Below are 19,542 nucleotides of genomic sequence, written 5' to 3' on the forward strand. Positions count from 1 at the left end.
AATTTGTGAATCTTTATTATATTACTAGTAAAATGGACCCAGCATACTGTATGCTCCACTCTCTCTGCGCATGACGGAGATGTGACAGACCACCATTTATTATTATATAGATCATCCTTAAATTATAATGCTCCAACTTAATAAGCAACACTGTACAACACGGCAGTATAATATAAAGAAGTATTAGTGCCCTTGGAAGAACAACAGTAATAAATAAGAATTTACTCACCGGTAATTCTATTTCTCGTAGTCCGTAGTGGATGCTGGGAACTCCGTAAGGACCATGGGGAATAGACGGCTCCGCAGGAGACTGGGCACATCTAAAGAAAGAATTAGGACTATCTGGTGTGCACTGGCTCCTCCCCCTATGACCCTCCTCCAAGCCTCAGTTAGGACACTGTGCCCGGAAGAGCCGACACAATAAGGAAGGATTTTGAATCCCGGGTAAGACTCATACCAGCCACACCAATCACACCGTATAACTCGTGATAGGAAACCTCGGTTAACAGTATGATAACAAAAGGAGCCTCTGAACAGATGGCTCGCAATAATAACCCGATTTGTATAACAATAACTATTTACAAGTATTGCAGACAATCCGCACTTGGGATGGGCGCCCAGCATCCACTACGGACTACGAGAAATAGAATTACCGGTGAGTAAATTCTTATTTTCTCTGACGTCCTAGTGGATGCTGGGAACTCCGTAAGGACCATGGGGATTATACCAAAGCTCCCAAACGGGCGGGAGAGTGCGGACGACTCTGCAACACCGAATGAGAGAACTCCAGGTCCTCCTCAGCCAGGGTATCAAATTTGTAGAATTTTGCAAACGTGTTTGCCCCTGACCAAGTAGCAGCTCGACAAAGTTGTAAAGCCGAGACCCCTCGGGCAGCCACCCAAGAAGAGCCCACCTTCCTTGTGGAATGGGCTTTTACAGATTTAGGCTGCGGTAGTCCTACCGCAGAATGCGCCAGCTGAATAGTGCTACAAATCCAGCGCGCAATAGTCTGCTTAGAAGCAGGAGCACCCAGTTTGTTGGGTGCATACAGGATAAACAGCGAGTCAGTTTTCCTGACTCCAGCCGTCCTGGAAACATAAATTTTCAGGGCCCTGACTACGTCCAGTAACTTGGAATCCTCCAAGTTCCCAGTAGCCGCAGGCACCACAATAGGTTGGTTCAAGTGAAAAGCTGATACCACCTTCGGGAGAAATTGAGGACGAGTCCTCAATTCTGCCCTATCCATATGGAAAATCAGATAAGGGCTTTTATAGGACAAAGCCGCCAATTCTGACACACGCCTGGCTGAAGCCAGGGCCAACAGCATGACCACTTTCCACGTGAGATATTTCAAATCCACAGTCTTAAGTGGTTCAAACCAATGTGATTTCAGGAACTCCAAAACCACATTGAGATCCCAAGGTGCCACAAAAGGAGGCTGAATATGCAGAACTCCCTTGACAAAAGTCTGAACTTCAGGCAGGGAAGCCAGTTCTTTCTGGAAGAAAATCGACAGGGCCGAAATCTGGACCTTAATGGACCCCAATTTGAGGCCCAACGTCACCCCTGTTTGCAGGAAATGCAGGAATCGACCCAGTTGAAATTCCTCCGTTGGGGCCTTCCTGGCCTCACACCACGCAACATATTTTCGCCAAATGCGGTGATAATGGTTCGCGGTGACATCCTTCCTGGCTTTGATCAGGGTAGGAATGACTTCCTCCGGAATACCCTTTTCCTTCAGGATCCGGTGTTCAACCGCCATGCCGTCAAACGCAGCCGCGGTAAGTCTTGGAACAGACAGGGCCCCTGCTGTAGCAGGTCCTGTCTGAGCGGCAGAGGCCAAGGGTCCTCTGAAAGCATCTCTTGAAGTTCCGGGTACCAAGCTCTTCTTGGCCAATCCGGAACCACGAGTATAGTTTTCACTCCTCGCCTTCGAATTATTCTCAGTACCTTGGGAATGAGAGGCAGAGGAGGAAACACATAAACAGACTGGTACACCCACGGTGTTACTAGAGCGTCCACAGCGATCGCCTGAGGGTCCCTTGACCTGGCGCAATATCTTTTTAGCTTTTTGTTGAGGCGGGACGCCATCATGTCCACCTGTGGTCTTTCCCACCGGTGTACAATCATTTGGAAGACTTCTGGATGAAGTCCCCATTCTCCCGGGTGGAGGTCGTGCCTGCTGAGGAAGTCTGCTTCCCAGTTGTCCACTCCCGGAATGAACACTGCTGTCAGTGCTAACACATGATTTTCCGCCCATCGGAGAATCCTTGTGGCTTCTGTCATTGCCCTCCTGCTTCTTGTGCCGCCCTGTCTGTTTACATGGGCGACCGCCGTGATATTGTCTGATTGGATCAGTACCGACTGGTTCTGAAGCAGGGGCCTTGCTTGGCTTAGGACATTGTAGATGGCCCTTAGCTCCAGAATATTTATGTGAAGCGAAATCTCCTGATCTGACCACAGTCCTTGGAAATTTCTTCCCTGTGTGACTGCCCCCCAGCCCCGAAGGCTGGCATCCGTGGTCACCAGGACCCAGTCCTGTATTCCGAATCTGCGGCCCTCTAGTAGATGAGCCCTCTGCAGCCACCACAGCAGCGACACCCTGGTCCTTGCCGACAGGGTTATCCGCTGTTGCATCTGGAGATGGGACCCGGACCATTTGTCCAACAGGTCCCACTGGAAAGTCCTTGCGTGGAACCTTCCGAATGGAATAGCTTCGTACGAAGCGACCATTTTTCCCAGGACTCGTGTGCATTGATGTACCGACACCTGTCCCGGTTTTAGGAGGTCTCTGACTAGAGATGACAACTCCTCGGCTTTTTCCACTGGAAGAAACACTTTTTTCTGGTCTGTGTCCAGAATCAATCCCAGGAACAGAAGACGTGTCGTCGGGACCAGCTGTGACTTTGGAATATTGAGAATCCAGCCGTGCTGTTGTAGCACTTCCCGAGAAAGTGCTACCCCCACTACCAACTGTTCTTTGGACTTCGCCTTTATCAGGAGATCGTCCAAGTACGGGATAATTAAAACTCCCTTCTTGCGAAGGAGTATCATCATTTCGGCCATTACCTTGGTAAAGACCCTCGGTGCCGTGGATAACCCAAACGGCAGCGTCTGGAACTGATAGTGACAGTCCTGTACCACAAATCTGAGGTACTCCTGGTGAGGGGGGTAAATGGGGACATGTAGGTACGCATCCTTGATGTCTAGGGAGACCATGTAATCCCCCTCGTCCAGGCTCGCAATAACCGCCCTGAGCGATTCCATCTTGAACTCGAACCTTTTGATATAAGTGTTCAAGGATTTAAAATTTAAGATGGGCCTCACCGAACCGTCCGGTTTCGGTACCACAAACATTGTGGAATAGTAACCCTTTCCTTGCTGAAGGAGGGGTACCTTGACAATCACTTGCTGTGAATACAGTTTTTGGATAGCCACCAACACTGCCTCCCTGGCAGAGGGAGTTGCTGGTAAGGCAGATTTTAGAAAACGGCGGGGGGGGGGGGGGGGGGGGGGGGGGAGTCTCGAATTCCAGCCTGTACCCCTGAGATACTACTTGAAGGGTCCAGGGATCCACCTGTGAGAGAGCCCACTGTGTGCTGAAATTTCTGAGACGAGCCCCCACCGTACCCGGGTCCGCCTGTGAAGCCCCAGCGTCTTGCTGTGGACTTACCGGACGCGGGGGAGGACTTTTGCTCTTGGGAACTGGCTGTATGCTGCAGCTTTTTCCCTCTACCTTTGCCTCTCGGCAGAAAGGACGCACCTCGAGCCCTCTTGTGTTTTTGGGGCCGAAAGGACTGTACTTGATAATACGGTGCTTTCTTTTGCTGTGGGGTAGCTTGTGGCAAAAATGTCGATTTCCCAGCCGTAGCTGTGGAAACGAGGTCTGAGAGACCATCCCCAAACAGTTCTACCCCCTTATAAGGCAAAACTTCCATGTGCCTTGTCAGGGAGAGCGTAACGTTTTTCAGTAATTGCTCCTTGGATCTCGCCTTTATCAGGAGATCGTCCAAGTACGAGATAATTGCGATTCCCTGCTTGCGCAGGAGAACCATCATTTCCGCCATAACCTTGGTGAAAATCCTCGTAGCCGTGGACAGACCAAACGGCAACGTCTGAAATTGGTAATGACAATCCTGAACAGCAAACCTCAGATAAGCTTGATGTGGAGGATATATGGGGACGTGTAAGAAGGCATCCTTTATGTCGACTGACACCATAAAATCCCCCTCCTCCAGACTGGAGGAGATCACTGCTCGGAGAAATTTCATCTTGAATTTGAATTTTTTTTTTTAGATAGAAAATTGAGGGATTTTAGGTTTAGAATCGGTCTGACTGAGCCATCCGGCTTCGGGACCACGAACAGGCTCGAATAAAAGCCTTTCCCCTGTTGTGACGGGGGGTACCGTGACAATGACTTGATTTTGACACAGTTTTAATATTGCAGCGCATACTACCTCCCTTTCTGGAAGAGAAGCTGGCAAGGCCGATTTGAAAAATCGGTGAGAGGGCACGTCTTGAAACTCCAATTTGTACCCTTGGGCTACTATTTCTAATACCCAAGGATCCAGGGCCGAGCGAACCCAGACCTGACTGAAGAGTTGGACACGTGCCCCCACCGGTGCGGAGGAGCCCCAGCGTCATGCAGTGGATTTGGTAGAAGCCGGGGAGGACTTCTGCTCTTGGGAACTTGCCACAGCCTGTGACCTTTTTCCCCTTCCTCTTCCTCTCGTAGCAAGGAAGGAAGACACTCGTCTTTTTTTTGTATTTATTGGGCCGAAAGGACTGCATCTGATAGTGGGGCGTTTTCTTTTGTTGTGCAGGAACATAAGGTAGGAACGATGACTTACCCGCGGTAGCCGTAGATACCAGGTCAGTGAGGCCGTCACCAAACAAGACACTACCGTTAAACGGCAGAGACTCCATAGTCTTCTTAGAGTCAGCATCAGCATTCCATTGATGAATCCACAATGCCCTCCTAGCCGAGACTGCCATGGCATTGGCCCTTGATCCCAAAAGGCCTGAGCAGCGTACCTGTAGTTACATAAATGGACTTTAGTGTATTTTCCTGCTTACGATCCGCAGGATCCTTTAGGGCTGCCGTGTCTGGAGACGGAAGCGCCACCTTTTTGGACAGACGCGATAGAGCTTTGTCCACCGTGGGGGTTGACTCCCACTTTTCCCTGTCCCCAGAGGGGAACGGATATGCCACCGGAATTCTCTTGGGAACCTGTAACTTCTTGTCAGGATTTTCCCAAGCTTTTTCAAAGAGAGCGTTCAGTTCATGAGAGGGAGGAAACGTCACCTCAGGTTTCTTTCCCTTAAACATGCAGACCCTAGTATCAGGAACAGCAGGGTCTTCCGTGATATGTAATACGTCTTTTATCGCCACAATCATGTACTGAATGCTCTTAGCCAGTTTAGGATTCAATCTGGCATCACTATAGTCGACACTGGAATCAGAGTCCGTGTCGGTATCCGCTATCTGGGTAAATGAACGCTTCTGTGACCCCGAAGGGGTCTGAACCTGTGACAATGCATCCTCCACGGATTTTCTCCATGTCTGGTTCTGCGACTAGGATTTATCTAATCTCTTATTCAACTTAGCCACGTTTGCATTCAAAACACTCAAAATATTTACCGAATCAGCCGTCGGCGGTGCCGACACGGTCACTCCCACAGTCTTTTCTGACCCCACTCCAGCCTCCTCCTGGGAATAGCATTCAGCCTCAGACATGTCGTCACACGCGTACCGACACCCACAACCACACTGGGGCTATAGGGGATAGACCCACAGCAAAGCCTGTTAGAGAAACACAGAGGGAATTTTGCCAGCTCACAACCCAGCGCCTATCCCGGTACTGAAACGATTAAAATAATGCCTCAGACCTGCTAGCGCTTTTATACTAATAAAACAGCACCAAATTACTGTGCCCCCCCCCCCCCCGTTTTGCACCGTTACTTGTATAGCAGTGTATGAGGTCAGGACCAGCGTCTCTGCAGCTCTGTGAAGAGAAAATGGCGCTGATTAGAGCTGTGAGGGCTAAGCCACGCCCCCTTAACGGCGCGCTTCAGCCCCGCTATTTTTCAAATCTTTATACTGGCGGGGGTCTGGTTTTAGTGCCCAGGCACTGTAAGCCTCTTTTGCCAGTCTATTTATTGAGGTTTCATGCTGCCCAGGGCGCCCCCCCCTGCGCCCTGTAGTGCCGCTGTGTGTGTGGGAGCATGGCGCGCAGCGCGGCCGCTGTGCGGTACCTCAAAGCAGTCACTGAAGTCTTCTGATCTTCTTCTACTCACCCGTCTTCTGACTTCTGGCTCTGCAAGGGGGGTGACGGCGCGGCTCCGGGAACGAGCATCTAGGCGTACCTAGCGATCAGACCTTCTGGAGCTAATGGTGTCCAGTAGCCTAAGAAGCAGAGCCTTGAAACTCACAGAAGTAGGTCTGCTTCTCGCCCCACAGTCCCACGATGCAGGGAGCCTGTTGCCAGCAGGTCTCCCTGAAAATAATAAACCTAACATAAAGTCTTTTTCTGAGAAACTCTGGAGAGCTCCTCAGTGTGCATCCAGTCTCACTGGGCACAGAATCTAACTGGAGTCTGGAGGAGGGGCATAGATGGAGGAGCCAGTCCACACCCCTTTTAAAGTCTTAAAGTGCCCATGTCTCCTGCAGATCCCGTCTATACCCCATGGTTCTTGAAGCATCCCCAGCATCCTCTAGGACGTATGAGAAATTAACAATTTCTATAGAAATTACCGTGTTCCATTTTCAGTCCAGCAATTGAATAGCAAAACCCTGCTGCTTCGGGAAAAGCTCTGCACTGCAGGATTTTTTAAATTTCCTGCCGGCAATTGAATCTGCCCCTACGAGGGCAATAGGGTGAATATTGTTAGATAATAAATTAGAACGTAAGCTCTCACGAGCAGGGCCCTCTTCCCTCATGTGCTTCTCTTACTTAACCTATCTTTTCAAAAGGTATAGGATTTGGGTGGACTGCGCACAGAAATGTGCTACGTTACGGGGAGTGCTGCTGGTGTTTAACAAGTTGGTCCTACTTGTTAGAATAATGGTGCAAAAGTGGAGTTTTTACACTGCGCTCACCCCCGGGGGTGAGCGCAGTGTAAAAACTCTCCACTTTTGCACTATCTTCTTTTCAATACTGCCTTTGACGGCATCAAATCTCTCGTTTTTTTAGCCACCCCGAGACTTTTTTCATGGTTGTCTGCTGATGCAGCTATGTTTATATACCCTGTACTTGTCCTATATTGTATTGAATTGTAAGTCACTGTCTTCTTGTTTTGCTTATTTGTTTATGTACTCTGTAATTGGGTGCTGAGGATCCCACATGGCACCTCATAAATAAAGGATAATAATAATAATCATCATCATCGGCGGGATGTAATGTCATCCAAGATCGCCAGAGGTGCGGGATGCCGGCCCATCTCTGGCTTATTTTTAAAAGGGGCAATCACTTACAAAGGCATGGTTTTGCCTTGTAAGTGATTGCCCCTTTAAAAAAACATCAGAGATCGTCCGGCATCACACACATCCAGAGATCTCAGACGCCATTACATCCCGTTGCATGTTTGAGATGAATGGTGGGGTGGTGTTGTTGAGGGCAATTAATAAGAATTGGATTCTGGGGGATTATATTTGGGGAAGGAGAACTTGCAGCAGTCATTGCGGTAGATGACAAGAGTGGATAAGAGTTTTTGTTGCAACTCAGGTAAGAAAATGACATAATCAGCAATATTTTGAAAGTGGAATGGCAGGATGGGACAGAGGCTGATGGAAAGGTGACACCACGGCTGGATGACTGTGAAGGAGATTTTAATGGGAGGTGGAAAGACATGTTGGTCACATACACGCTACTCATTCTCTCCATCAAAGCCCTTAACAACGCCACCTTGTCACAAAAAATACTTCTGCTCCCCCTCTTCAAGCTGACCTATGCCTTCTCCCGACAACCACTTTTCAATCCCATCTTTAAGAGTTGTGCCATACTGCTTCCCAATTATGGTACACTCTGCCCCACCTGATAAGACTCTCCCCCAAACCTTGATCTTTCAAGCAACTCCACTGCAGCCAGCACCTGATACTACTCTCTCTGCAGAGCAAAGAGTACTTTTAGTGAACATGAGAATGGATCAGTTTGAGAGAATTAAGGCGTTGCGGTGTGTGCAGAATTCTCAGTACAATGGGGGTCATTCCGAGTTGATCGCTCGCTAGCAACTTTTTGCAGCGCTGCGATCAGATATTCGCCGCCTATGGGGGAGTGTATTTTAGCTTTGCAAGTGTGCGAACGCTTTTGCAACCGACGGCACAAAATAGTTTTTGCAGTTTCTGAGTAGCTCTGGACTTACTCAGCCGCTGCGATCACTTCAGTCTTTTTGGTCCCAGAATTGACGTCAGACACCCGCCCTGCAAACGCTTGGACATGCCTGCATTTTTGCAAACACTCCCAGAAAATGGTCAGTTGACACCCACAAACGCCCTCTTTCTGTCAATCACCTTGCGATCGGCTGTGTGAATGGATTCTTTGTTAAATCCATCGCCCAGCACCGATCCTCTTTGTACACATACGACGCACCTGTGCAATGCGGTGCACATGCATGCACAGTTCTGCCGAGAATTAACCTGATCACAGCGCTGCAAAAAGTTGCTAGCGAGCGATCAACTCGGAATAACCCCCAATAGGTGAAGTATGAGGTAAGATGGGGCTGAAGGAAAGGAGATTGTGGCCAGGAAGTAGAAAGACAACTTGGAGAAACTATAGAGTGAACAGAAGTGAGAAAAGACAACACTAAGGAAGGGTTCATCACAAAGAGTGGGAGATGAAGTTTTAGAAAGACAAAAACCATCTAAAGCCTGTTGTAGCCCCATGGGCTACACTTCGTATAGTTAGCCAGAACCCTCGCCAGCAATGGCCGCCATGCATGTGCGGCCAGTGAGAGCCCTGGCAGCACTCAGAGCACATAACAGGCACTGCTCAGTTCGTGCGGGTACTCTTTAATACATCCCGCCATTAGAAGCGCATATTGCAATGCGATTCTCTGCGCGAGTGCATTACATATGCAATTCTTGATAAATGGGACCTTAAGGGGTGAAAGGAGGACATTTAAAAGTATGAAGTACCACCAGGCATCATCATTATGCCCAGTTGCACACATACTGGATAGTAACAGTAGTGTTGACATCCCAAGTATTCCCTCGCATCTCTATGCAGGTTCTTAGCACTGAAATGTATTAATAAGAGTCAGCGAAGGGTGTTACGGTAAATCGCCTCTCTGGCAATCTCTGCCCTGTCTATACTACACCAGCCTAGGGCTGTGCCATATAGAATGGCTCCTGTGCTTAGTAGAACTCACCTTGGATTCCAGGACCTGTATAAAAATCTCATGCCTTCATATTTCCACAAAACTCAGTCATATATCATCACAACTACATGAAGAGAACATCATATACTGTATGATTATATATATTGTATATATATATATACACACACTACAACTGACTATCCTACTGCCAGGCTCCTTCTGCCCTCTAACCCCAACTGCTACGGTTACCACTCAGCCAATGACATGTGACAGGACAGGCGGCCTGTGTGTGAGCCGTGCTGCGTGGTAGTGGGTGCTGCTCCCTATAGCAATGCAGCAAGCTACAGTAGCTCTTACCCGTCCTCTCCCCGGTGATGTGCAGCCTCTCTGTCACCAGCGCATAATAGACCAGCTGCACTTCCCAGATAACAGCCCAGCGATGGCCTGAGAATCAGCAGAGAACAGGCGCCTTCATTTGGTTGGAGAAACCCTCAGAGCTGTAACCAATAGCAGAACATTAAAGCGTTTCTCCTAGTAACCTGCAAAACGTCACCTGCTCTGAGCCAATAGGAACGGCTGCGTGTCAAGCCTCGTTCTGGTATATGACTATTCTTATGTTATTGGTTAGCCCACTGACAGCCGACCAACAGGAGTAGCCGCTCTGTTATACTGAGCAATGATTGGCTGAACACCAGCGGCCTGTGCTCGGCTGCCCCTGGCCATTGGAACAGTCGGTTTTGGCTGTGTACTGCTGTGTGTGTGTGGTATATGTCCAGCTTTGCGGTGCTGCTGCTGCTGCCCACTGCCCAGTATGGTGAGTGAGGGGTAGTGGCGCGGTGTTACTGCCAGCCTGGTGGGGAAGATAGTGGGTGGCTGGCAGGGTATGCTGCGGCTTAGGGTTATATAGTCATTCATCGGGGGGCATCGCTGACAGATACATTATATATACAGTAATACACACCATTACCTACTAGACCAGAGGTTCTCAAACTCGGTCCTCGGGGGCATACACCGTGCATGTTTTGCAGGTCTCCTCACAGAATCGCAAGTGAAATAATTAGCTCCACCTGTGGACCTTTTAAAATGTGTCAGTGAGTAATGAATACACCTGTGCACCTGCTGGGTTACCTGCAAAACATGCACTGTGTGGGCCCCCGAGGACCGAGTTTGAGAACCTCTGTACTAGACGTTCTGTGTTCCGGTACTCTGTGCCGCATTTCTGTTCTCATGGTGGCTGCATTTTATTCAGTATGGTCTGGGTGTAACATGCTGGGCACAGTGTATAGTAGTGTATCAGACCTGGGTATAACATGCTGGGCACGGTGTATAGTATATCAGACCTGGGTATAACATGCTAGACATTGAGTATTATGTATCAGGCCAGGGTATAAGTTGCGGTATCCGTTCAGATGGTCGACAATGTTAAGGTCGACCACCATTGGTCAACATAGACATGGACATATGGTTGACCCATGAAAAGGTCAACATGGCTTTTAAAAAAATAGATTTTTAACTTTTTCATACTTTACCATTCACGTGGACTACGATTGGGAACGGTAACCTGTGCCGAGCGCAGCGGCAGTGGAGCGAGGCAACTTGCCCGCCGCGAGCCATGCAAGGGGACGCGGTACACTAATAGGGGTTCCTAGTCATGTTACGGAAAAAAGGACACCAAAAACAGTTCAAATCTCCATGTCAACATTTTCATGTGTCGACCTTTCATGTGTTGACCATTTGTCTATGTCGACCAATAGTGGTCGACCTAATGACTGTCAACCTTAACATTGTCGACCATTCATACCGGAACCATAACTTGCTGGGCACTGAGTAATATATAAGGCCTGGGTATAACATGATGCTGAGCACTGGGTATAGGGCCCGATTCAGACCTAATCGCTGTTGTTCGTTTTTGCAGAGCGGCCGATAATCCATCGATTGAGCATGCGCACGGTTTGTAGTACGCGTGCACGAGGCCAAACTGCAAAAGAATCCAGCGTCTTTTTTGATTGCTAGGCGTACGCAAGTTGATTGACAGGAAGCAGACGTTTGGGGGGTGGTAACTGGCTGTTTTCTAGGAGTGTCAGGAAAAACGCAGGCATTCCTATGCGTTTTCAGGGAGGGTGTGTGACGTCAACTCTGGCCCCGAATCGCCTGTTGCTATCACACTTTAGGATTAGGTCCTGGTCTACGCACAGACTGGAAAAAACATTAGAAGGTGAGTGAGTTGCGAACAGATTTGCAGCTGACCGGCGTACAGAAAGCTTTTCACACGGCATACACAGACTTGCACGGGGCGGTTATTCACTCAATCTAGGCGGTGACTATGTGATCGCAAACCTCTGCAAATTCGCAGAGGAGCGAACAGTTCTGAATCGGGCCCATAATGTATCAGGCCTGGGTATAACATGCTGGGCACATAGTATAATGTCCCAGGCCTCGGTATAACATGCTGGGCACTGAGTTATCTGTCAAGCCTTGGTATAACACACTATACTCAGTGTCCAACATATCAGGATCGGGTATAACATACCGGCACTAAGTATAATATATCAGACCTGAATATAACATGCTGGGCATGAAGTAACATATCAGGCCTGGGTATAGTATGCTGGGCACTGAGTATAATGTACCAGGCCTGGATATAACATGCTGGGCACTGAGTAATGTATCAGTACTGAGCATAATGTGCTGGACACTGGGTATAGTGTGTCAGGCCTGGGTATAACATGCTAGGTACAGAGTATAATGTATCAGGCCTGAGTATAACATGCTTGGCACAAGCACAAAGTAATATATCCGGCCTGGGTATAGTATGATGGGCACTGAGTATAATGTATCAGGCCTTGGTAAAACATGCTGGGTACTGGGTATAGTGTACCAGGCCTTGGTAAAACTGCTAGGCACTGGGTATAGTGTATCAGGCCTTGGTATAACATGCTGGACACAGAGTATAAATGTAGCAGGCCAGGGTATAATATGCTGGGTGCTGTGTATAGTGTTTCAGACCTGAGTAGAACTGACTGGGCATGGAGTTTATTGGAATAGGCATAGATATTAGCAGTGGTTATCGCCTTGCACCTCTCCCATGGATACAATTTTTACCTTTCTTATGGTGGAATCATGAATGCTGACATTACCTGAGGCTTGCAGTTCCTTAGATGTTCGCCTGAGGTCTTTTGTGACTTCTTTGATAATAAGTCGATTTTGGTGGCTGCCCACTCCAGGAAAGATTCACCTCTGTTACAAGTTTTATCCATTTGGATCCACTCCCCGTGATTTGCTGGAGTCCCAGAGCATTAGAAATGGCATTGTAACCTTTTCCAGACTGATACATTTCAGTAATGCTCCTTTCACACATAGCTCTGGCTACAACCCAGCTCGGACCCCAGACACTGAGCACTGGTTGAAGCCGGGTATCAGCAGTTTCCCCCTTTTACACATGGGTGACGGATCTGGGTTATTCCCGGGTCGTCATTGTTCAGACCGGACCTGATCATCCAGTGACCCCGGTCTTCCGGCTTACAGTGGACACTTGGAGATAATGGCCCTCATTCCGACCCGATCGCATGCTGCACTTCTTTGCAGCTGTGCGATCGGGTCTAGAATGCGCATGTGCGTCGTTGCGTTGCCGGGCAACGACGCTGACAGCGAAAGAAACGGTCGCAGCTGCGACCGCAAGAAGATTGACAGCAGGAAGTCGTTCTGGGGCGTCAACTGACCGTTTGAAGCCGTTTTCGGGGAGTGGTAAGAAAAGCGCAGGTGTGTTCAGGTGAATGGAGGGCGGATGTCTGACGTCAAAGCCGTGACCATCATCGCTGGATCCGTCGCACAGGGTAAGTATGTCCAGGGCTGGTCTTGTTTTGTGTGAAACTTACACGAGCGATCGCAGCCCTGCTATGCTAAAATACACTCCCCCATAGGCAGAGATTAGTTGATCGCACCAGCAGCAAAAAGTTGCTTGGTGCGATCAACTCGGAATGAGGGCCAGTCATCTCTAAGTGCTACTGTGTCCGCCAATCAGCTCCTTATAGGCCTGACCCTGGTCATGTCTTTCACACTACAGGCGACCCGGGTTGGTACCGAGCAGGATTGCGGGCCGGAACACCCGACCTAGGTTGGGTCTGTTCACACATAGCCAAGACCCGGGTCTCATCTCTTCTGGAATTTTTTTTTGAAAGAAATCAGGAAGGGACAGAAACTGTTCCTCACTACTGTGTATATTTCAACTCCTTAGTTCAATAAAGTAAACCTGTCATTCGGTTATACCCGTTTTGCACTGCCCAAAAGACCTGGACTGTTGACGGGTCGACCCAGGTCATGCCTCAGTGTAAAATGGTCCCTGACAACCATCACGCATAGCGAGCCTATGGAGAACCTGCGCACTGGTGCCTGCAGATGATGTTAACTCAAGTGCCGACAGAGAAAAGCCCAGCAATATCCCAGGTCCAGCCTACGGTCTACATGGAGTTTCAAGCTGCTTAAAACCAGTGATCAGTTACCCGGGCTGGCTCCAGGTTGGCAGTGTAAAAAGGGCATTACAGTATTAATTACGTGCCATTATTGCCGAGACTGTAAGTGCCATAGGAGTTATGTACTGTAAATTAGCTGTAGTTGTGGGCAGAAATGACGGTGGCACTAAATTCATCATTGTGGTGTTGACATAATGATTGTCTACATAGTCAATTTAATGACTGCATACCTATACTTGTGTAAGAAGAAGAATCTTTTACCAGTTATGAATGAGCATAAAGAAGTTAAAAGTAATTATTACAATTTCTCATCATAAATCTATACAGTGTGTGTTTTCCATCATTTAGGCATCTAACTACAAGAAGCCGACACTAGGCGTGACCACACAGAGGAAAAAGGCCAGTCCGAAGCCTGAACTCACAGAGGAGCAGAAACAGGAGATCCGGGAGGCTTTTGATCTTTTTGATACTGATGGCACTGGAACTATTGATGTTAAAGAGTTAAAGGTGGAGCTCTCATTGGGACTTAGTCTTTCAGACGTAGGGGTCTATTTAATAAGCCTTGGGTGGAGATAAAGTGGACGGAGATAAAGTACCAGCCAATCAGCTCCTAACTGCCATGTTACAGTTAGGAGCTGGTTGGCTTGTACTTTATCTCCGTCAACGTTATTTCCATCCAAGGCTTAGTAAATAGACCCCTCAGAACTTCTCATGAACTGTTTACGGTTATTGAAAGCGCTTTGAATCCTGTTGGAGAAAAGTGTTATTTAGATGTGACCTCATACATTTAGCCTCTAGATACTCCATGCAGCACATGATACATGGCCCGAGCGAGAGGCCAGGTCCCATGCAGCTCTGTTAGCATCAGGGGTGACAATTGTATGTCTGTGAGCAGCTGAGTCTGTATACAAAGCACCACAGTCTGTATACAAAGCACCACAGCTGCTGCATCATAGCACTTTGTATACAGATTCAGAGACTCGGTCGCATATCCAGTTAATCAGCACAGTCTCCTGGTGCATCCTAATTGCATCACATTGCAAGTCTCGTGGGACTTGGCGCGCCGAGATGGGTTGTTTGGCGCAACTGCTGCAATGATGTATAAGGATCTGTATTATTATCTCACAGGATTCTTAATAACCTAATCACTAAATGCATAACCTGTTTTTCTCAAATACGTTACCCTGATGCTGTCTCAGTGAGTGCTTATCTGCTGTATGTAATGAGAGCAAAAAAATCCCCCATGGCCCGTGGCAGGTTTACTTGTTATTGAGTCTTTGGGGTAAATTTACTAAGTTCCATCTTTGTCCGTATTTGCAAACACGGGAGTATTTGGTACATTTTTCAATCACGGAAATTTACCAAAGACAAAACTCGGAAGTGTTGGCTCAAATAGAAGTTCAAAACACGGGTGTGTAATCACAAATACTATCAAATACACCATTGGCCAAACTCTGCAGTAAATTTCATAGAAAACAACAGAACACAGAAATTTACCAAGATTCTTGTTTGCCCTTGAATTGTCCAAAACTCACCCCAAAACAGACTTTTCAAATGCACCACCTCACCAGCAGCGTGTTTGCAAAATCACCCATGATAATTTCATTACTTACAATAGAAAATGTGTCATTTAACCAAAAAAACAACTTATTATTACTGACTAAATATTAAACAATAAAAAAAAAAAAATGTTCCCAATGATTTTGACTACAATGACCATGCATTGTCAATGTAGTTTTAACTTAATAAACGGTATGTACACAGGTCCTTTTTTTTTTATTTATTTAAATAAATGTGAAGGTGTGACATGTTTTTGGGTTTTTTTGGGTTACCCATATAATAGTTCAAAATAAGTACACATAACTGTATTATTTGCCCATGGATACTTAAAAATGTAAATAGGTAAATGGGTTTTGTAGTCATGAATCCTAAAATAATTTCATGTAAACCTTTCTTTGGTAAAATTTAAACGAAAAGCTTGCTGACATATCACTTCAATAACTGGTATATGTACATTTTGCAAACACGAACTGGAATACGGGCACAATTGAAAAACACAGCCCGTACTCAAAACCAGCCATTTACGGGAGTGGTTGGTGATTCTCACCTAAAACGCCCCCGTGTAAAATACGTCTGCATACACCATCGGAAAACACGATTCCTCCCAAAACACGGGAGCATAGTAAATTTCCGTATTTTTTTTTTTTTTTTTTAAATGTTCTCATGTTCAATCAATCCCACCCATGTTTAGTCTCAGACAAATACAGGTAAGATACAATTCTTAGTAAATTTACCCCTTTGTGTAATGATTTAGGGAGTGAAGAATGCAATGACTGCTTTAGCTTGCAATGTTAAATGCACACAGTACATACGTGGTATCTAAGGTTTGAAGATGTTAGTGGAGCACATTTAAACAGGACCTCCTTGGGATTTAGTATAAAAATTCTTGTGCGCTATAGTAATTCTTTTAGATCTGCCACACCCCACCTGAGAGATATTGTCTGCTGTACCTGCTAGTTATAGTGATAGTGGAATTGTTTATACTAAGTTCCCTACCTGATGTTTGCAGGTTGCCATGCGTGCCCTTGGATTTGAACCTAAGAAAGAGGAAATTAAGAAGATGATCGCAGATATTGATAAAGAGGGAACTGGAAAAATCAGCTTCAATGACTTTCTGTCTGCTATGACCCAGAAGATGGTAAGAACAGCTACGTGTTTTCATTATTGTGTTTGAACTCTTCATTTTGAGAGCTCACAAGACAAAAACTTTTGCAATCAGGAAAACAAGTGAGACTTTTTTTTAGGTAGAATGGATATAAAAGTAGATAATACAGTACATACAGGTATAACGTAAAATAGTACAAAATTAGGAGCTTGGGGATGTGGTAGCAGTAAAAGGAACAGGACTACAGAAAGACGGAAAGAACCATAATGAACTCTAGCTTTTGGCCAGAGAAATTAGATAAAAAAGGGGTGCCACGTGTGGTAAGAGGAGACAGACAATAAAATGAGTATAAACCATAATCAGGGAAGAATAGGACATGTAAAGCATCGTCCCACTGCACACGGGGTCTAATTCATATTTGCATGCAGTTGCCGATGTTCACACAACAGAGCAATTATCAGCAGACTGCGCAGAAAGCACAGGTGGAAGAATTCCTCTGTAAGGAAGCCAAGGGGCCTATACTTGAGTGAACATGTGGCCTCTATCATAGAGATAATCTATGCTAATATTATGTGTCTGTTCCAAGTTGGTGTGAAAACTACTAAAGCGCACTGCATCATTGTGTAGTGGGAACTCCTGTATATAACCTGCACTGTGTTTAGTCTCAATCTGTCAAGTTAAAGTTGTTTTAGTATGGAAAGAAAACATTAAAATGTTGTTTGAACTGTGTAGAGAATACATAATTACTGTAAGTAACGTAACTTAGGGAGGTTTGATAAGCTTTGCTAAAGAGTTAATTAATGGTTTAGAGGTTAGGAAAGTATTGTTATGCAAGTACAGTGTATTAGCATTCCACAGATTGTGTGCAGATGATAAATCAACAATGTATAAATTGACACCATATGGTTGACACGCATTAGGTCAACAGATGAAAGGTCAACAATGCTTAAGGCCGACATGAAAATTGTCGACACTTTTTTAAATTTATTATCTTGGTTATTATATGTAGTACTGCGATTATGAAATTAAGCTGCTCCAGAATTTGTTAATACTAAATATGGTATGGGAGCGCTATTGTTTTATGTTTCATTTTGATTGTAAAGCTGAAAAAGAAAAAGGAAATATAGGTCAGTAAGTTAATGTTTACGCTCTTTTCAGAGTGATTGATTTTATAAAGGGGTCCGGTCCTGCCGGTGCTGAAGTCCGCAGATTTGTCCACAGTTTCCTTTGCTGTGCGGGCGGGAGGTGGTGTCCCTATCTGACTGTCCCTATCCTACCTTCCTTCCCTGCGGCGCTGGTCACTCATGGTCGCGGTCTTCCTTCCCGGCCGGCTTTTCTCGTGTAGGCAGAAGTTCTTGCTGCGAGACTTCCGGTTTGACGTAGTTCCGGTCCCAGCAGCCAACGCATTTTGTGATACGTCACTTTGTTAAGGATGGTCTTCGTTGTGGTTGGATCCTTCTTTATAGGAAAATTTTGTCAATAAACTTTATTGTTCTGTCTGTTAAAAACGGAAGTAGTTCCCGGAAATGGTTTAAAAAGTGCGGTTAGCACTTGGTTTGCTTTGCAATGTACAATATTATTCTAAAAAATTTAAAAAAAAGATGGTAAAAATTTATAAAAACACCTTTAGCTTGATGTCTATATTTAAGCCTCTCGGTGTAAGTGTTTTTCATTTCATAAATTCACTGTGTTTCTGTTTTTTAAGATCTATTGTCCGATCTCCTCCTCTCCAGTGGGGGTTCACTTGTTGTATTGCTGTAAATTTTAGTTTTGAAGGCTCTGGTTGGTGTTTTTCTTTAAAATGTTCAGATACGCTATGTGTCATCAAACGCTTTCTAATGTTATACATGTGTTCAGCAATACGGACTTTGGGCCAGATGCATCATCGCTTGGAAAGTGATAAAATGGAGAGTGAAAAAGTACCAGCCAATCAGCTCCTAACTGCCATTTTTCAAACACAACCTGTGACATGGTAGTTAGGAGCTGATTGGCTGGTACTCTTTCACTCTCCATTTTATCACTTTCCAAGCGATGATGCATCTAGCCCTTTGAGTTTTCTCTTCATCTGTCCTATGTACTGTAGCCCACATGGGCACTCTTAACAGATAAATTATTCCCTCAGAGTCGCATGTTATTTTCTGTTTTATATTATATTATATTCTTTATTCATTTGATTTGATTTAAATTTGCTATCTGGTTGTGTTGATCTTGATTTCACCATTTTGCAGCACTTGCAATTCAGGCATTTGAAAAAATCATTTGTCTTGTCTGTAGATATGTTTTGTATCGGGAGATAACTTTTTGTTAATTCTTGTTTTACGTTTTTTGCCCGTCTGTAGATGATATGAGGTCTTTCTGGAAGGATTGTTTTAAGTTCTGTGTCAAGATGTAGTATGTGCCAATGTTTCTTAAAAATCATTTCAATATCTTGATGGTTAGAGTAGTATTGAGTAATGAATGCTGTATTTAGTCTTTCTTTGTTTACTTCTTTATCAGTGTATTTAATCAATTGCGTCCTATCTAATTTGGTTATCTTATCCATTTCATGCATTAATGTATCTTCATTATAACCTTTTTTGACAAAATTTGTTTTTGTTTGTTATTAAGGCTTTACCTTGATGTTCAAATGTTTCGTCCTCTGTGCAGTTTCTCCTAATTCTTCTCAGTTGGCCACTTGGTATATTCTTGACCCAATTTCTGTGATGGTTGCTATTATAGGGAAGAATGTTGTTACCATCGACTTCTTTTCTATATGTTTGTGTATGGATTTTCTCTAACGTCCTAGTGGATGCTGGGGACTCCGTCAGGACCATGGGGAATAGCGGGCTCCGCAGGAGACAGGGCACATCTAAAAAGCTTTTTAGGTCACATGGTGTGTACTGGCTCCTCCCCCCATGACCCTCCTCCAAGCCTCAGTTAGGTTTTTGTGCCCGTCCGAGAAGGGTGCAAACTGGATGGCTCTCTTAAGGAGCTGTTTAGTAAAGTTTTTTTTTAGGTTTCTAATCAGTGATTCCTGCTGGCGACAGGATCACTGCAACGAGGGACTTAGGGGAGAGACTTGCAACTCACCTGCGTGCAGGAGGATTGAAGTTT

General features: G+C 45.8%; 2 protein-coding genes across 7 annotated transcripts in view; one reads left to right on the forward strand and one right to left on the reverse strand.

Annotated features, from left to right (window-relative positions):
- The window catches only part of NSDHL (NAD(P) dependent steroid dehydrogenase-like), a 35,286-nt gene extending 24,940 nt beyond the window's left edge, over window positions 1–10,346 (reverse strand). Inside the window, exons 1-2 of one of the 6 annotated variants that reach the window (XM_063937507.1) lie at window positions 10,277–10,346; window positions 9,673–9,812 (exon numbers count right to left, since the gene is read on the reverse strand). Coding sequence is in view for 1 of the 6 variants with exons in the window: in XM_063937506.1 (XP_063793576.1) it covers window positions 10,277–10,279 (3 nt within the window). In the remaining 5 variants the exon portion in view is untranslated. Of the gene's footprint in view, window positions 1–9,366; window positions 9,468–9,672; window positions 9,859–10,276 lie in introns of those variants that run through there. The other 5 variants (XM_063937508.1, XM_063937510.1, XM_063937506.1 and 2 more) reach the window with 5 other exon arrangements.
- CETN2 (centrin 2) overlaps window positions 10,021–19,542 on the forward strand; it is an 85,590-nt gene continuing 76,068 nt past the window's right edge. Inside the window, exons 1-3 of the mRNA XM_063937512.1 lie at window positions 10,021–10,129; window positions 14,133–14,291; window positions 16,354–16,482. Of these exons, the coding sequence (XP_063793582.1) occupies window positions 10,127–10,129; window positions 14,133–14,291; window positions 16,354–16,482 (291 nt within the window). The 5' untranslated portion in view covers window positions 10,021–10,126. The remainder of the gene's footprint in view (window positions 10,130–14,132; window positions 14,292–16,353; window positions 16,483–19,542) is intronic.

This window comes from Pseudophryne corroboree, chromosome 8 (genome assembly GCF_028390025.1).
Source record: "Pseudophryne corroboree isolate aPseCor3 chromosome 8, aPseCor3.hap2, whole genome shotgun sequence".
NCBI lineage: Eukaryota > Metazoa > Chordata > Amphibia > Anura > Myobatrachidae > Pseudophryne > Pseudophryne corroboree.